This window comes from Anopheles ziemanni, chromosome 2, assembly GCF_943734765.1.
Source record: "Anopheles ziemanni chromosome 2, idAnoZiCoDA_A2_x.2, whole genome shotgun sequence".
Lineage (NCBI taxonomy): Eukaryota > Metazoa > Arthropoda > Insecta > Diptera > Culicidae > Anopheles > Anopheles ziemanni.
Genome location: NC_080705.1, coordinates 94,467,633 through 94,485,462, shown reverse-complemented (window position 1 = coordinate 94,485,462; position 17,830 = coordinate 94,467,633). Strand labels below are relative to the sequence as shown.

At 41.2% G+C, this 17,830-nt stretch overlaps 1 protein-coding gene across 1 annotated transcript; it reads right to left on the bottom strand.

The window, feature by feature from the left end:
- Positions 1–1,265: 1,265 nt before the first annotated feature.
- LOC131281909 (CLIP-associating protein) lies at positions 1,266–17,051 on the bottom strand. The gene is made up of 20 exons (XM_058311272.1): positions 16,954–17,051; positions 13,954–14,542; positions 10,260–11,584; positions 10,071–10,186; positions 7,761–7,886; positions 7,420–7,440; positions 6,969–7,094; positions 6,640–6,790; positions 6,253–6,547; positions 5,744–6,174; positions 5,430–5,673; positions 5,275–5,362; positions 4,859–4,951; positions 4,466–4,739; positions 4,193–4,383; positions 3,978–4,119; positions 3,741–3,915; positions 3,471–3,677; positions 3,274–3,398; positions 1,266–3,194 (listed from the first exon to the last, which is right to left on the bottom strand). The coding sequence occupies exons 2-20, from the start codon at positions 14,143–14,145 to the stop codon at positions 3,110–3,112; spliced, it is 4,407 nt and encodes a 1,468-aa protein (XP_058167255.1). The 5' UTR covers positions 14,146–14,542; positions 16,954–17,051; the 3' UTR covers positions 1,266–3,109.
- Between the last annotated feature and the right edge of the window lie 779 nt (positions 17,052–17,830).

The window sequence follows — 17,830 nt, the reverse complement described above, 5'->3', positions numbered from 1 at the left end:
TTCGTCCTGTTCCTACATGAACTCGTAAATAGTGCATATAAACCGATGGACAATTTAAATAGTTATTTATTTATATTTCAACAGTATCCCCTTGCTTTGTACGTAAGTGGGTCGCTTGTTGTTTAGTGCTGATTAACAAAAATAGCTTTTTCATCGTTACGTCTCGCTACATTTTCATAATTGTGGTAGTTGCTTTACAGTTCGCATTCATGACTATCTAAGCCATTTAAGCACTTTGTCTGACCCTTGCAAAATCCACCTGTGCACGTATTCATGGTTGCACCTCCGTTAGAATTTCAGTAGAAAAACTTCGAAACTCTCTATCAGTTTGGTTTAAGCTTCAAACCAGTAGGAAATCATGAAAAAAATTTTTTTTTGTAAATTCATCTCTTATTTCGTCATTAATTGATGCTTGCCACACGAGTTCTATAGTTTGAAAATTTTATTTTTAAAACTTCAAACCGACTTTATGGAAGGGATAGCGACAATAAAAGAATACATTAAATGTTGAATTAAACAATCCATAATATTGATTATTTGTTTCACTAGTTGGCAATGTTCCCTATCATGTCATGTTGAACACAGATTACACAGCTTAATCACTTTATCTGTCACAAATTAAAGAGGTGTTTAAATAGGTAGGGCTTCCAAAGATTCGATTTCATCAAAAATAGACGAAAAATAAACCAAGATAAACCATTTTACTTAAATTTTATAAAAAGAATTCTACCTTTCACCAATTTAACAAACGGCATACCCTTGCTCTTGAAACGCATAACAAATGTTTAAAGACACAAATATATTTTTGAATATTTTAGCAATCCCAAACATAATAGTTGGTGAGTACGGTGAATTTCGTTAATGTTTGTTATAAAATGCAAGACATGATGCTGTTGAATTAAACAAAAAAAAAAGAAATACCAAAACGTATACGGACATAACACTACGTAATCCATTTAACCAAAAGTGTATAATTATCACTTACCCTGTACGATTGATTAGCAGCATTGTGTTGGGAAAACTAAACGAAAAAAGACTTGAAAAAACTTACATAAATACAAAAAAAAAATTAAAAATAAATATTTAACCTATTCATTGCGGCATAACAAGCCTTTCAGACATTCATTCTACTCTCATTCTGCAGTAAATCTTAGAAAAATGTATCTTAAAGTAACATAAATTATAAATATGAGAATTTAATAAAAAATATTATCCTACGCTATTGTTCAAATAATTTGTCGTCTTTTAATATTTATTAGTAAGGGTTCATGTTATTATTTAACGTCGTCAGAATCATAATCCATTAGATTTCCCCTTTTTTTTGCTCCGTTGTGGCTTTTTAACGGTATAGTGGAACACTTACATTTCGCACTTTGCTGCACAACTGTGTTTGTTCGATTTCGTTTTTCCCATTTCCTAGAGTTTGCTGTTGTTTATCTGTTTTTTTTTCTGGGAAACTAAATATTTCCTTGAGTTTCTCGTTTACAATAATTTTGCTCAATGATTATCATGAACAAAGAACAAACGGAATACATGTTTTGTCTCTTAACTTTTACGCGACTAGACATCCCGAGTAGAGGTAGTCTTTCTCTCTCTTTTCACACTTGTTCACTCTCTACTGGAAAGTTTTACGATTTGCTGTTCTATTGCATCACCTACGCACTTTCACCATTACAAGTTACTCTTGTTGCAAACCGTTGTTTTTGCATAAAATATAAGGAAATGTTAAGAAGCTTCCTAACTGCTCGCTATTTCGATAGATAATTTCACGTTTTCCGCTAAATACATTTTATCATCGGTGTTTGTTTTCCGAACGAATAGTAGTGCCCGTGCAGTTCATTAAACTATTTTTTATTTTTCGCTCGCCAACATTAACATTGAACCAGAATCAATTATTTCGATTAGATTTAGAGAAAAATTAAACCAACTATTTTACTCTCCCTGCATGGGTACTTACAACAAACCGTGTCAAACACATTGTTTGTTAGTATGTTTTCGCGCCAGTTATGGTTGTATTTCAACTTCTCAAAAACATTATTTTTTAGCTTTCACTTATCGCGTATTGTGCCTTATCATTTCTTAAACGCACGAGGCAAAAGCTTCGTGATGGTTCCGATCAATTATTTACTGTGTAAGGGAGGCTATTGAAAACTAATGTTACATAAACAATACACAATAATTCCTCACACTAGCTAGTACATTGCAATGTGTGTTTTGCCGCGGTATATGCACATTGCGAAGCGCGAAGCGTTTTGTCGTAGTAAAATGCTGCACTTCCAGGATAACCAACAACTAAAAAATTGGTAATCAGCAGTTTTTGTCAATAATACTCATACTTTCACGTCTAGGACACAACAAACAACGGCCAATTCAAACAATTCTAGTATAGTGTCCATGTAATGTTTACTTCTAGAAAGACCATGTGCCCACACGGCCCATCAGATATATCGGAAAAGCAGCTCTACCCGCGCAACATTAGCTTGTGCGAATGGGGTATGAATGTTAGTTACTGTGGCCTGTGTGTTTCATTTCCATTGACGTACAAATGCGCGATTATGCTGGTCATCGATTAATTTGCTCACGCACCTCCAGCGATGTTTGTCAAGTTTTCCATGCTCTTCTAATGTACAGCCAAGGTTAACAAAAGAAAAACAATATTAAAAAATGTTTTCTAAGTTGACCTTTGTGTTTGAATCGTATAACCTCCGGCACTGTATGGGCCAACCATAAGCCGTTACTTTACAGCATAGTCAAGATTATTAAAGCACAACCAGATATAATAAAATAAAACTATCAAGATGTTGGGCAAGCACCCAAACTGTGGACATACTTTCTTAAAATCTGATTCTGTCTATTCACTGCCCCTTTAAAGAAACGGGTAGGCGGAATCTGCTACACATGATTGGTTTTGTTGCTTGATTAGTTCACTGGCAGACCAGTAATAGAGTATAATGTGCGATTGTGAGAGGTTGAAGCGCTAAACGGATCAGGGAAGTTGTAGTACGTTTAAATAACTTTACTCTTGGATAGCAGATATGCTTCTACGAAATTTACAAAGCAGCCTAGCAAACTTGCGTCCTTTGAATAATAATCACTTGGCGTTTTTGGATCATGACATTCCTGTGGTCGTTGATCCTCCCTTACTGCTACCACTTCCACCACCTAATGATTTTGCAATATACACATTCAGTAATCTGCAATGATGGAAAGAATACGGTGGGACGTTAAAAGAAACTGCATACAACATTGAAGGAAAACAGGCTTCTTGCTTACCTTATTTTACTCGCATTTAATAAGGAGAATTTTGGTTTCACTTTATCCTCTCCCATCACAACGTACAGTTTTACGATACAGAATACGGCCGCTTTTCTTACCATCGATTGACTATCATCAGCAAGCTAAAAACGAAATAAACAACAAACGTGCTTGGGTTGTGGTGCATTGAAAGAACCCGAGACAAATAATCTTACCCTAGCTACATTTGGCATTATACTATCTAGGTGATTATCGGTTAAATCCTTGCCCTGTTTCTGCGTCAGTTCGGTAAGGATTTTCAGCGCGCATAAGTTCGCCGGAAATTCGCCAGTCGCTATGACCGGGTTCAAAATGTTCACAGAAATGTCGAGCGGCAGTACGCCTGCGATCTTCACCACGATTATGTCGATCTCTCTCGATACCTACGGGAAAACAAATCACCGAGTTAGAACTTGGTCAAGTAAGTAGCGCTTTGTTTGTCTTACCTCTTTGCTAATTTTATAACAGTCTATTATTTTCAATAGAATCAACTCGAGAAAGTTACTCCAGCATGTTTTCATTTCCGCGCTGCGTACAATGCGTCCTAGCGTGTGTAGCGAAGCTATTAGCACATCGTTATTTTGTGATTCCATAAGATGAAGAAGCATTTTCATGATTGCTCTGGAAATGGACAACAACCCAATTTAGTTAGCACAGCAAAAATGGCTTATGTTTGCACTTACTTAAAATTTTTTATGGGCAGTTCACACGATCCGTGCTTGATGCAAATCTGAAGGTTTTCCAACACCTGTTTCGTGGTTTCTGGTACCGACTGAAGCGTTAGAACGATGGCTGCCTTTATGATATCGTTCTCTTTTACACCTTCTACGATAAAAAAAGGGGTGTTAATAAATTAATTATGTGCAGTACGATCGATTAACACCGAATGTCATCTTACTGTCCAATACGAGCTCTCCATTATCGGTAAAACTATAGCTTTGGTGGCGTTGAAGCATTTGCGTCTGTTGCGCTATCGTCTTGTGGGCCAGATCCATACCGTCTAGTCGTACGGTGTTTTCAGGCGTATTTGACTCCGTCGTGGTGGCTGACTGCGTCTTTGATCCATTGCAAGAGTCGTCCTTTTCGAGTCTAGTGGAAGTGATCAAGAGTAATTACGTAAGCAATGATACATACAAGTATAAGCTGTTTCTTTACACATATCGTAACATACCCTGCCAAAGCTCCTCCCATATGGCCGTTTAATCCATTGGATGGCAGGCCAGCGTAAACACCGGCACCACCATCCAATACCGTTACTGATTGCATCATGTGCGTTTCTCCCATCTGACTAATGCCGGAATCTTTGCTGTTGGTATCACGGTCAAGCTTGCTTTCAAAGCTATAGTTCTGTATTTCAGCCGTTGTCTTGCGGAGATTTTTGTAAACTTCCTCCGTATTCATAGATTCTGCCGCCACCTCCACCGATGCCTGCCTTGAGCGAGGACCTTAGAGACAAATGGCAACGATAATCAATGGTACAGAACATTGTTTTCCTAACTTTAAGAAACATTGCATTTTGAAGACACACACATTCACACACGCGTATACTACGTTAGAAACTTACTAGCGATATTCTGTAAACTATACGGCCCCTGTTGCGGACTAAGCAATGGTTTAGGGCTCGAAGACGACAGTGGCGATGAGGGACTATCGTTTCCTATTGAAAACATAAGGAAGGAAGATGATAATCGAGAAAATAAATTCAGTTCGTAAACATGTTGGAAATGACTGCGAATAGAATTTCCATTAGAAGGTGCCGCAAAGAACACTAACAACAATATATGAGTGATGTAGTGGTCATAACAAGGAAATCCCATTGGCTATTTTCTAATATAAAGCTAGCGATGATCATTTAAGATTGTAAGCAAAAATGAAACGTAGAGAGGATAGGGAATTGAAGGCTGCCAGCCAGCAACCGGAGAGAACTACACTAAATTTAAAAGTAGGATTCTGCTACGCAGCCAGAAACTATGTTCATACCTGAAGTGCTTCTTCTTATATTATGCTGTATGTAGGCTTTCGCTGTATCCTGATACTGTTTTGGAAGATTGGCTAGTGTCATGGTCATCTGGAAATATTCCGAATATGCTTATTTAGAAAGATGTACAACCCGTACTCCGCAACATACGACCAACCTGCGAAGGATTACAATTGTAGAGCGCCACGATACACAGGCGAGCTTGTGACTTTAGCTCGATACTTTTCTGATCGAGGGACGTCTGGATAATTTTCTGAATCGCATGATTGACCACCTGTTGATTTTGCGGATGTACCACAAACTGAGAAGCGGTGCAATAGCTTGTGGCCAGTTGAGAGAGAAATTTTAATGTCGCTTGTCTAGTTTTAACGTTCGGTGTTTGCACACTGTCGACCAGTATTCTGTAGATACAAACATGCACATGTAATCATTACTTAATTGCCCGATGTCTGTTTATGGTATTTCGCTTACCGAAAGACACATTGAAGCTGCAGATCCGCGGGAAAGTATTCGTAGATTAGTTGTAGTGTCTTCCAGATCTTACCGTGCATGGAGCCGAGTAGATCCGTGCCAAGCTTATTGAACAAACGCGTCAGTAGTATGAACAACCAATCTTGTAGGTCGCTCGAGTGCGACAGGATTAACTCGTTCACGGTGTCCAGGAACAGTGCGTAAACTTTTATGTGCGGATCCATGAACATCTTCCGAAATAGGTCCAACACACACTGCAGCTGTTGGTACGTTAGCATTTTGCCTTCGCTGAGGTACTGTGTCAGATTGATTAATCCATCCTTTCGCTCAGACCAGTGTGATGAAGCACAGAGTTGAATGATCGTCTCGATATCGTCGATAACTTGTCGCGAGCTGTCCAAACGGGTCCGTGAACCGTTCCACGAGAAAGACTATTGAAGTAATACAAAAGAAACATGCTCATCAGAATTTTTGGCTAGCTTTTGTTGGCTAGTGGGAAAGATACTCACTTCATTACCCCTTCGATAGCTATCGTAGCTACGCTCTGAGCACACAGAGGATGCCTCACTTTCATCAGATTCATCACGAGAAATCTTCCGGTGAAGCGCTAAGCGAGCAAAATCGTTGCACGTCATATCGGGTTCGTCGGAAGGTGAAAGTGCATCGGCTAGCGCATTCTCCGCCTCACGACTTTGTTGGAGGATTTTCTGTGCCAACACTGGACGGCCAGGATTCAGTGGGGGCCTTCTAGGACTGCTGGTGCCATATGCGTGACGCCTCAGCGATCCAAACTGGTTTTGTGTTCTATGAACACCAGAAATAACAAAAGTTAAGCAATTTTGCACAAAAATACTCTACAGATGGTGCCGTTCACGATCACTGCAACTTGCTTTTACCTTGTTGGACTGGTTTCGCGTGAGTTGGCCAGCGAACGAGGTATTCCAGACTGCGGCTTTTTCGGTACCGTTCCCGTTTGACGATACAAAGACGTTACACCGCTGTACATATCCCGCAGTTTGCTGGAAGGTGACGTACTTCTGGATGTTGCTGTGAGGATCGAGAGAATAACAAGCAACAGTACCATAGAATTAACCTCAATTTTACAAACGGAATAAAAACGTCTCTGATAATGGTTGATCTTTTAGTGCTAAATGTATCATTTTGGAGGACGATAGAGCAGTGGAACAGGGGTGAGAAACACGTTTCGTTATGGGGTGATAATTACGCTGTGACTGTGATACTCCCGCTCTCGATCTGATCTTGCGCTCCGGTGTAGGAGGTTGCGGTGGCGTGGCCGTGTTGGAAGAGGATGTTGTGGCGGATGCTGATGTCGGTGTCTTTTTAGCACGTGCTGAAGAAATAAACAAACAACGAAACGAAAAGCACACAAAACAAGATATGAGTGAGAATGTGAAAATTGTGATCCGAGGGGAAATATTTCAAATAGCTGTTTGTGCTTCGTATGTAGAATCATTTTGTTTTCATTAAATTGAAATGATTATGAGATGTTGAAGTAGATTTGAAGAAACCTTTTTTAAATACTTCATCAACACAAAAATCATGCAATTAATCTTTAAGCATTACTGCCATCACTCATCCAAATTGTTTAGTACACTAATAAAGGTTGCATCCATCGGCACAAGTGAATGTTAGTATCTTTGAGGCGAGCTTCTTACCTTGCTGCGCGTAGTGTCCTTCTGCAAAGTTCAATGCAGCAAACCGTTCACATTAGCGAGATATACCGGGCAATAAGGACAAACCCGGCCCAGTAGAAATACATTCCGTGGATTGGTGTTAGTATTCAGAGGAAATAGGAAATGCATTACCAAGCCACATTTGCATGCATAAGTCAACCAGTCAATCAATCAGCGGTCAGCATATTTCAGGGAGAAAAGAATCGGTAAAAACAATCGGAATAGTCAGTTAATCAGCGTCATCGAAGCTTTATTTGTAGCCAAATAACGTGTAGCAACCGACACACTACCAACGTTAGAATGTAAAATGAAAATTTACTTACGTAGAGATGCGGTTCCGGAAGTCACTTTCATCCGTGCCAAGGTAGAGTATTGGGCCCTTGCCCGAGCACGTTGGGCAGCGGCAGTATCAACGGCAGACACACTTCTAAAGCCACCAGCAGCTGCGGCTGTTTTGATTAATAGTGAGAATTTCGGCATCGTGCAGCAAAGGCATGAAAGGATTAGAAAAAAAAGAGGTGAGCGGCAATGAGACATGAACAGGATCTTATTGAGCTTGGTTATCGGAACAAGAGGCGGCAGCAGAAAGACAAATAAATAGACAAAAAACAAACACGGCAAAAGATAGAGGAAGAAAAATAGGAAATAAACCAAATTCATAAAAAAAAACAACCACAAGAAAGATATGACATCACCATGAAATAGGAGCAAATGTTAGAAATGAGGTAAAGTTGAACGAACCGATGATTTGATAAATGAAATATAACAACAACAAATGCAATTTATATACACTTTCGATTTGAACAAAGCATTTAAATCATGATTAAAATAAAACAAAACATCAATCCAATGATCTCCAAAACGTCCAGATCAATATTGCACGCTTAAAACACTCAGATCACTCCCATCATTGATCAATTTGGTACAACCTCGAACAGCTGGCTGCTGCGATGGTTGCTGCGAAGGCGGATTCTGATCGCGCGGTGTTGTTGCCACGGGAATGCCACTTCGGTTACGATTGTACGTTCTCGGCAGGGATGGTGCCCGCTGGAGGCGCGTCGAGCCGCCCGACGTTCCTGGGACTGCAGTAAGATTTTCCGTGCTGACGCTCGTAGCACTTACTGTGCATCATATATCGCACACGGCCGATTTTGTCCACCAAAGATTGCCCAGATTTCAAATTATGCAACCGTTGTGTTGTTTTTTCGAATTGTTGTTGTTGTTTTCGGGTTTGCGAGTTTCGCAGTTATGAGAAGATGAGTTTAATGCAAAACCATACCAGACAGGACAGCGATAAAAGAGAGAAAACAAATGCCATTATGATTAGTGGAGGGTTTACATCATGATTGTTCGAACCAAAACTTGTGTACATGAACATGTACATTTGTAACATAATGTCAATAACTTCAATACAACATCCGCAAAGTAGAAGCTTGCGTGAAACAAAAAAAAACTTACTGAAATGTGCCAATAGAAGCTGAAGTGAGATTAGTTGTCTGAGTGCTAGGTGTGAAGTGTTAATTATGTACATTTATAGCAACGGTTCGGTATGCAAGCAATGGAACGAACGAAATTCTTCATTTAAAGCTCTATTTCAACATGATATTTTTGTAAGAAATAATAAGATACGAATTAGAAGACCTAAAGAAGGGTGCAGTTTAGGTATCAGCTCGAGCAAATTAATTGAAGTAAGCGAAGGACGTCGAAAATCCACAGCAAAGGGCATTACACAAAGAATTAAACTAGAAACAATTATAATAACATAATAGAATAGTGCGTTTGTGAGAATGTGCAACATCACTAGGATAAAATTTGTTGACTGCTTAAATTCGATTCGATATCACTATGAAATACACACGCATTCGGGTCATAACAAAGTGATACAAACATCGTTTCGTTTTCTATGATCGCATTAATTTACCTGGTGGCTGTGATGTCGCCGGACTTCGCAACCCGGACGATTGTCTTCGTTCTTAAGTGCGTTAATTGGTTGAATTATTATTTAAACATTTGTTTGGCGTTTGTTGTTTGTGATTTATGACGTGACATTTATATATGCCATTTAGTATTCGATTGGAAACCGTTGAGATGGACGAAACGGAATGAGTGAGAGTTGACGAAGTTTGCGAGCGTCAGAAAATGAGAAAAGAAAACCATATATGATGTTAATCAGTGATACAAACGACACAGTTTAAGTGAATGTTGGTAAGATTGATCGAACTGGGGATATTAAGGGAATTCTTTCATTCAAGGGTATCGCTGTCCTTGTTTGCTCCTAGCTCCGCAAAAAAGGTGGGTGCAGTAGCAAAAAGAAAATTCGTGAATTTTTTGGACATTATTTTAATAAAAAACTTTTGATGGATGGATAAATTTAGAATTTAAAATTTCCTGTATGGAAAATACCATTTCAGCGTATGTTTACCAAATTCAAAAAATTATAGAGCCGACAGGAATTTGGGATTTTCATCGAATATGAACAATGACTTTGACCAACGCGATGGAATGAGGAAAGTGAAAGGGGAAACGGAGATGAAATAATGATGAAAACATTCAACACATACTTATCACCCCACCAGAGACAGAGTTCAAGCTACTGTTACTGCCACGTAGACTAACACTCATGGAGTTGGTACCGTTTGTTCCGAGATTGTCCCGCTCGCGCTCCAGCGTACGCTGCGTGGAAACGTCAAGCGAGGCGTAAAGATTTTCCGCCAAGTCTGGGAAGTGTCGTCGGAAGCTCCAGAAAGCACTGTTATAAAACGAGAATGTGATTGGAGGTTAATAAAATTCCTTTATTTGCATGACTCTATGTTTTTGCTTACCATCTGCTGTGCCTTCTAGCATCGTTGTCCGCATCAGACATACCCTTCCGCAGGGCTTCCCGCAGTAGAGTGCTATGCTTTTCGAGCGCTTTCGTGGGCCACTCTTCAAAGAGCAGGCTCATTACTTCGCAAAGTGTACTGCGGATGTCCTTCGATTTCGAGAGCATGAGATTCTGGGTCAAGATTGGGATGATCTTGGGTGCATGGGTGAAGCGCAGCACGTACTTCAGCGCGATGGTGCCAGCCGATGAGATTACCTTGGCAGAGTTCTGTATCAGGTTGATCAGCTCCTGCAGGATGTATATGACGAACTGATCCAGGCGATTTTTTAGTACCTTGCTCATGTACGCGAGCGTAATGCATGCCTCCCGGATCACTTGCGATCGAAGCTCTTTGAGGATGTCAAGAAACGCGATCGAAAGATCTTTCAGCTGCTGAATGAAGGTGGGTGAGCTCTGGATGTTGATCATTAGCATGGAGCGGATCTTCTTCAGGGCGTCCACGCGCTTCTCCCAGTCGACATTCTTGTCACCGATGAGCGTGTTGATCGACTTCATGTGTTCGTCCATGTCTCGCTGCGAGAAAATCGTCAGTTGAGGCACATTTTCGAACGACGACTCGAAAACCTCTGCTGAGACGGCGCCCGCCGCCAGCAGCAGGTCACCAGAACCCTGCGCTTGCGTGTCAAAAAGAGGCTTCCTCGGCGTAGCTGACGGGTTTCGCTTCAGCAATCGCGTCGGGCGTTCCACGACAGCGACCCGGTCAAGTTCGTCGTGGCCACCACCACCAGCCGCCGCTGCTGAAGTCAGTGCTGAAGGCAACAACAAGCCATCATTGCGTGTTTCGTCAAACTTTTGCTCAAGAATTGCCACCTTCGTCGGCGGGACCTCGCGCTTCTTGAGATCAATCCGCAATTTGTCACCGACGTGCTTATAAATCTCGACCAATGTCTGGATTGCAGCGTCGCGCACTGTTGGCGAAGGATCACCGAGCAGGCTTACGATGGGAGCGATGTACATTTTCACCGACAACGACTGGGTCCCATACTCGTTCAACGTACTGACGATCGTTTGCAGGAACTCTTCGCGCACCTTCGAGTTCTTGTGCTTGAAGCAAATGCTCAGTTTGTCCAGCAGCGATTGTGGCGCGACCACGCGACACTCCATCAGCTTGTGCAGCAATAGCTGAGCTTTCTCTCGTACCGTGTCACGACTGTCGCCAAGCCGGTCAATCACGTGAGGCAGGATTGTCGAGGTATATGCGTTAAAGTCCTGTCCCAACCGAACGATCAGCTCCGTGAATGCTTCTAATGCGCGTTGTGCAATCTGACGAATGTAAGATACGAAAAAGATTATTTACAGTTGGTTTTTAATTGAAATGCTTATGTAAAACAGTAGGAATAATTCGCGGAGGATTTTTCGATTAACTCACATCATAATGATAAGAATAAATGTCGACTATTTTGGAAGAGTGCATAAAATCTTGCTTTAAAATTACATTAGTTTCTACGTGCGTCTTAAAAGTATGAACAACATCATACTATGATAGAGGATGTAATGAGTGGGTTTCTTATCAGCGAGCCACTCCGATAACATTAAACATCAAAGAAGGCCTTTTCGGTGAGCTTTATATGGTGACAATTTAGATAGGAGACCATGATGTATCGATATTCTGGCATGAATTTGTAAACTGATAAACACCCTAACTAGAATTAGCTTGAATTCTACCTTCGATAGGACTTAATTTGGGCCTCAATAAACATTCTAAAGTCGATGTAGTCTTTGCAGACCGTTTTCTAATGTTAAGCCCGCACCTTATTGGCTGGAACGTAACATTAGTGGGTCTGACCAGTAAACAAGAAGACGCTGATTGCCAGAGGGAGGAATCAGTGAACGCTCTCCAAGAGGCGTTAAAACACACCAACATGAAATGCACGGCCATTTCCTTCAATTGAACTAATTTGGGACGAACTTGCGTAAAACGGCCCCTGTGTCACTTGCATCATAACGCGGGTCCGAAAGGCAATTGGAATGAATGGGAAAAAAGACAAAGTTTAATCGCTTACTGCAGAGGCATCGTGCATCATACACTGCAGGAATAACGACGACATCTTCGCTGCTTTCCAGGCTGTGTTTTATTTTATGCACAAAGATCCCCCCTCAGAACCTCTCCTATTTGTGTGATTTATAAAAATGGCCTGCTACCACCCCAAACTAACGAAGTTTATTGACTGAAGTTTTATTGCTCACTGTTACCCCAAGTGTAGTGCAAAATATCATGAAAACCAAATATAATTATAAACAATATGGAGTGCAATGAGGAGATGCGCTTGGGATGCGCGATCGATGACCCGCGACCAACCAAAGAAAATGATCACGACACTGGGGGGGACAAAAAACTGATACCGAGGTTGGGCCGCAATCGAATGTGACGAAGCGGTTCGTACCCCTTAAAGACAAACGTGATCGATTGCGATCGATTTGCTGATCTGCGTCCAAAATATGGAGGCAATAGATTGGGAGTGCCGTTGGAAAAATAGACTTTTGCTCCCTCGGTAAGCTGATACGACAAAGAGGGTGGGTTCAAAATTGGTTCGTAAATTCATACAATAGATTGCATAAACTTCTAAGATTGATACTTTCATAAACATTCACGAAAGATCTTAATCGATATTCTGGGGGTTTTATTTTTGTTTCGATAAATATGAACTCACCCGAATCTAGCCATTTACTAATTAGTGGGAGCTCTTCATGCAAACAGTTATGCATCAAACAGGCACTACTTGGATGAACCGTAATCTTGAAATCGCTTTCTTTTTAAACCAATCATGCTTTTTGTGCCAGCAACGGTCTTATAAATCATGGTTGTGTTGTAATTTCTGGTATAAGCTGTCTAGCAGAAATATCAAATCAAAACATCAAATCAGCAGTTCCTTCTGATTACTGGAATATTACTCAAGTACATCAGAGGAGGCATGTTTCGTACTTGCTTCGTTTACGAATTCTCGAGTCCGGGTCTCGAAGAGAAATGTTCCCACAGCTAACAGTTGTAGCAGTCTCGAGTAGACTTAACGTCCAAAGTACATACGCACACAAAAACGTTCCTCGAGAAGAAACTTCCATTGATGTAAGTAAGTAGGTTGTGCTAACTCCAAAACGAGGTGTCCAAGTCCGCGAGCTGGTCCGCGCGATTCACCTGCGGGGAGGTGAAGGTTGCAGCGACTACGTCGAAATCTCACTGCCTCTCTAACTTTGGCCTCAACTCATTCACTCCCCCCTGCTCAACCGTCTGGTGCCACCAAGTCGAACAGGCAACAGCAACCAGCAGCCAGCAAGAGACGTGTCTGTCGTGTCGAGTGTAACTTCTTAGTTGGCGTCATCGTGTGACCATAACAGTCAGTCTCGCGGTCTCTTCGGGCCTCCTCCACATGGAAACTAGCCGTATACTTTGCTTTGCGCGTCAACGATTTTACCCCTAGCTTCGTGGACGTAAAAGGTGCGCGGTTCATTAAAATGTTCATCGGTCTTAATGTCGCTTCTCTCCATGCCTTCCTACTTGCTCTTTCTGTCTGACTGAGCCCTATTTAGATCGAACACTAAGGCAAGATAGAGTTAATCAAAACGATCCAAGGAATCAAACCCCTCCCACTTTCCTTCCCACCCAATACCTATGGGAAACAGGAAAAGAAACCTACCTTATGGTGACTTCCGGTCATCCACGGAATCAGTCCATCAATGAGCAACCCTAGGTCGGTGCATTCGATCGAGTTCTCCGAGTCGCTCAGGTACAGCACGAGATCTTCGGCCAGCTGGGCCTTCACGCGCATATCGGCCTTCGCCATCTGCGTGACATATCCGTCGATATCGGAAGGCTTCTGGTACGCCATCCTGGTCTGTGTGTTTGTGTGGGTAATTTATACCGGAAGCGTGTTAAGTTGATGTCGATATCGCCGTTTCCTTTCCAGCGCGACGATCCTTGGTGCGTTGGTCGAGAACCAACTGGTTGGTAGTTGTTTATAATCAGTCCAGGCTCAATACTCTCGCCCCCACCCCGGAACAGCCCCCAGAGACAGGCTGCAGCTACGAAATCTCTTTCTCACGTGGGTGGTGCACTATTTAGTATTTCAAAATTTGAACAGGTATTTTCACTGTTGCTACTGCCTCCTGCCGTCTGTTGCAAATGTAGTTGTTTATTGAATTGTTTTTTTTTTACTTTTGCTACTCTGCCTCCTTCTACTAAAAATCTAATATTTTGTCGTTCACTTCACTAACAAACACTTTTCACTTTTTTGACCCATATACCGGGGTGGTCAAGAAAAAGAAGAAACAATCAATCAATGAATCATTATTATTTTTGGCTGCTTTTCGTCACTGAATCGGTTTTTCCACTATTTGTCGAATCAACTTCTACCGAATTGTATAACATTCATATTCAAATACACTTGTGCTTTCACTTTACTTTGGAACACAACCAGCAGCGATTTATTATTCTATTTTTTGAAGAAATTAAACATTTTATAGAGTTGCAGATTCAAAAGTTCCATTCATTCAACTAGTTTGCTCATGCAGCTTTTCATCTGAAATGTTGTCTTGCTTTTGATTAAGTTTATGTTTAAAAGTCAATATTTCGGGAGCGCGAACGCAAAGAAAATCTATATTGTTGGAAGTAAACACAACTATCAATAAGCACCATCTTGTGTTTAGGGGTGTGATGTACGGTATGTTGTCTCGTCATCATTGCGGCCACCGGTTGTAATTGACAATGATCATTACGACACCACACAGTCACCTTTACCCTCCCTCCTCCCCTCCCCTCCCTCCCCCATCAATAATTGGGCAAAATGTGCACAACCTGTCCTGAAACACTTCTTCATTCCGTTCGTCGGTCAATTTGTCCCAAACTTTATGTTTCACGTCCGCCAAATCAAGACGGAGCGGCAAGAAACCCGTGTCAATTTGCCGGGGTGTGTGTGTGTGTCAGTTACGCGTTTTTCGACAGCAACAGAAATGATCTAATCGGTGGAAATAAATATTTACATTTCGCTTACGCATCGCGCAGTCGAACAAGTTCGTGTCTCCTAATATTCAATCGTTTAGTCCGTGCACGTGTATGTAGGTATTGATAAATGTTTGTTTTCACTATTTATTGAATTGCCATACAAAGCATAACGATATCCCGGTTCTACTGGACTGCAATATTACTCGGTGAAGATTTAATAGAGTAAAAAATTAAGGAAACATCGGTTGTATTCCTGCTCAACAAACAATAATAGTGCCACTTCGTGTAGTGTATTCCGGAACATCAATACACGCGTATGCACACACAAGTGCCTGTAGCCTTGTCGGCTCGCAACCGGAGACTCATTTGCATATTTTTACCTTCGACTTGACGGATATGCACATAACCCTACGATGAAAGTACGTTTTTTGGGGGGTAAGACACAAATTTGGAAAATTAGGTATTCTTTTAAAGCCTCGAAACTAATTTCGACACTAGCGAAATAGACAAAGAGGTGTATCAGTGCAAATATTTATCAATAACTCAATATTTTAGGCGTTTTCAAAAATCTCGGGATGTAGAAGAACTTATGATGAGCATATGATGATTTTAAAAAGTACATTACATTCAAAACAAAATCAATTGAGGGATAGAAAATGTTGGCTACTACGTAGACAGAATAGCTTATGCCTATACCATAGCCCTGTCCCAGCCTGTTTTGAAGAAAAACATTCCGTAAGGTTTGACTGATGTTTGGGTATCCATCTTGGATGAACAAAACGTACACTTCACTTGAAAATCATCACTGGTACCATCACCGTTCAACACTTATTTTCTATATTGATGTACGGTTTTAAATTGATGCAAATATTCCAAACGCAAACTGAGGCTACATCATGTTATGACTGCCACCCCCTCATTTTATTTACTTGTTACACGAAAAGAGCAACACACTGTCATTGTAGTGACACTTTTGCACATCGCGTTGCGGTAAACTGCTGCGAATCATTTCTCCAGAAATAGGCAGATAACCAGGCGCAGGCCAACACAACGCTGGGAGTATGTCGTGCCAGCCACATCACAGCTCCAATGAGAGCAGAAATGAGTTTTGCGAATAGCTTGCGAACACCACTTCCTCCCCCGCCATTCCTCTCCTCACAACTATCACACAACGCAAAAATCGTGCCTTCTCGCGTTCTTTTAGCACATCTGAAAATTCTACTTTCGATCCTTTTGATTCAAGCTCACACCATACAAGGATCTTACGCCACTAGGTTGCTCATTCTTCATTATTTGCACGAAACTGCACACGTTTGGACAGTTATAGCACAGTAGAGTGCACGGATGTTATTCATTTGTTTCACATCTGCTAGTGAAACGCACGAAAATACGTGTTGTCCCGATGAAATATGTTGTAATGACGCCTCGCAGTGCTGCCTTACGTCAAGTGAAACGGAATGAAGAGTGTAGGATTCATTGGAAGGCGACGAAAAACGCAAAATTATGTAAAAACACCATCCCACTGTCGAAAAACAGCACCGAACAAGAGGAACACTTTTCCACCGAGTTGAAAAACGGTAGTAGTATAGTTGCTGGCGTTGGTCGCCACTACGGCCGCTGCTGTGTTCCGTCGAACGCCATACGAGACCGAATGGATGCGGCTATCGCCTGTTTCTCGAAGAAACTTACACTTTACTTCAATTCAACCATTGACGAACGATTCCACTGACAACATTTTGCCACCTAATCTGGACTTTACCAATTTGCACACCCGGATGAAAAATTACAACGCTGTGGCCAGCGGGGGTCGGCAAAGAAAAAGAAACAACGAAGAACGCGAGTCGTGTAGTCAGTACAGTGGCGAACCTGATCCGAACGACGACGAAAACGGTGACGGTATGTTGAACCAAAGTGCTGAGAAATCGCTCAGGTGAAGCAGACATTTATTTTGTAGTCAAAATGGCCGCTACCATGTTGACATTTCAGTAAATGCCTCTCGTTGTAATTAAGAAATCCAAGACCCATGGGGCATCTGACACCAAATAACGTATCAGGAAAAAAATCATGATACATTAGGACGTTATTGACAAAACAATCCGTTGCAGAGATTCACTAGATCGGTCAACGAAATAGCAATTAAGTTATATTTTATATTTTTGCAATAGACACGTCACGATGAGCTAGTGACGTGACCTGTATCCATTAGCTTTGTGCAAAACCCTCTCACAAAAATGTTGACGATTACGTGAGAGATGATTCAAAGGTGATACTTGCTGATTGGTTTCTTCACATGACCGAAAAAGTATGTCAAAGCACAATAATTTTGGCAACATTATCGCAAGAAATTTTCATAATAGCAGCTATCCGATGAACTAAAAAAATTGTAAATTTTTAAACACGAATAAATATTATTTAACCTCATTTGAGCTGCATATAATTAGCAACTTTTACCGTGGACCATTTCGAATGAAGAACAAATGTCCCACAGAAAAACATCAAACCCACACACACACACAATCAGTGAACCATTCTTAAAAGCTAGTCAAAGAAACGGTAGACGCAGAGGATAGATA

Bases quoted from the DNA above. Each gene is read 5' to 3' on its own strand.
- LOC131281909 (XM_058311272.1), bottom strand. From the start codon at position 14,145: ATGGCGTACCAGAAGCCTTCCGATATCGACGGATATGTCACGCAGATG. The intron at 11,585-13,953 runs GTAGGTTTCTTT...TACATTCGTCAG, and splicing joins TGACCGGAAGTCACCATAAG to ATTGCACAACGCGCATTAGA. The intron at 10,187-10,259 runs GTAAGCAAAAAC...GTTTTATAACAG, and splicing joins GCTAGAAGGCACAGCAGATG to TGCTTTCTGGAGCTTCCGAC.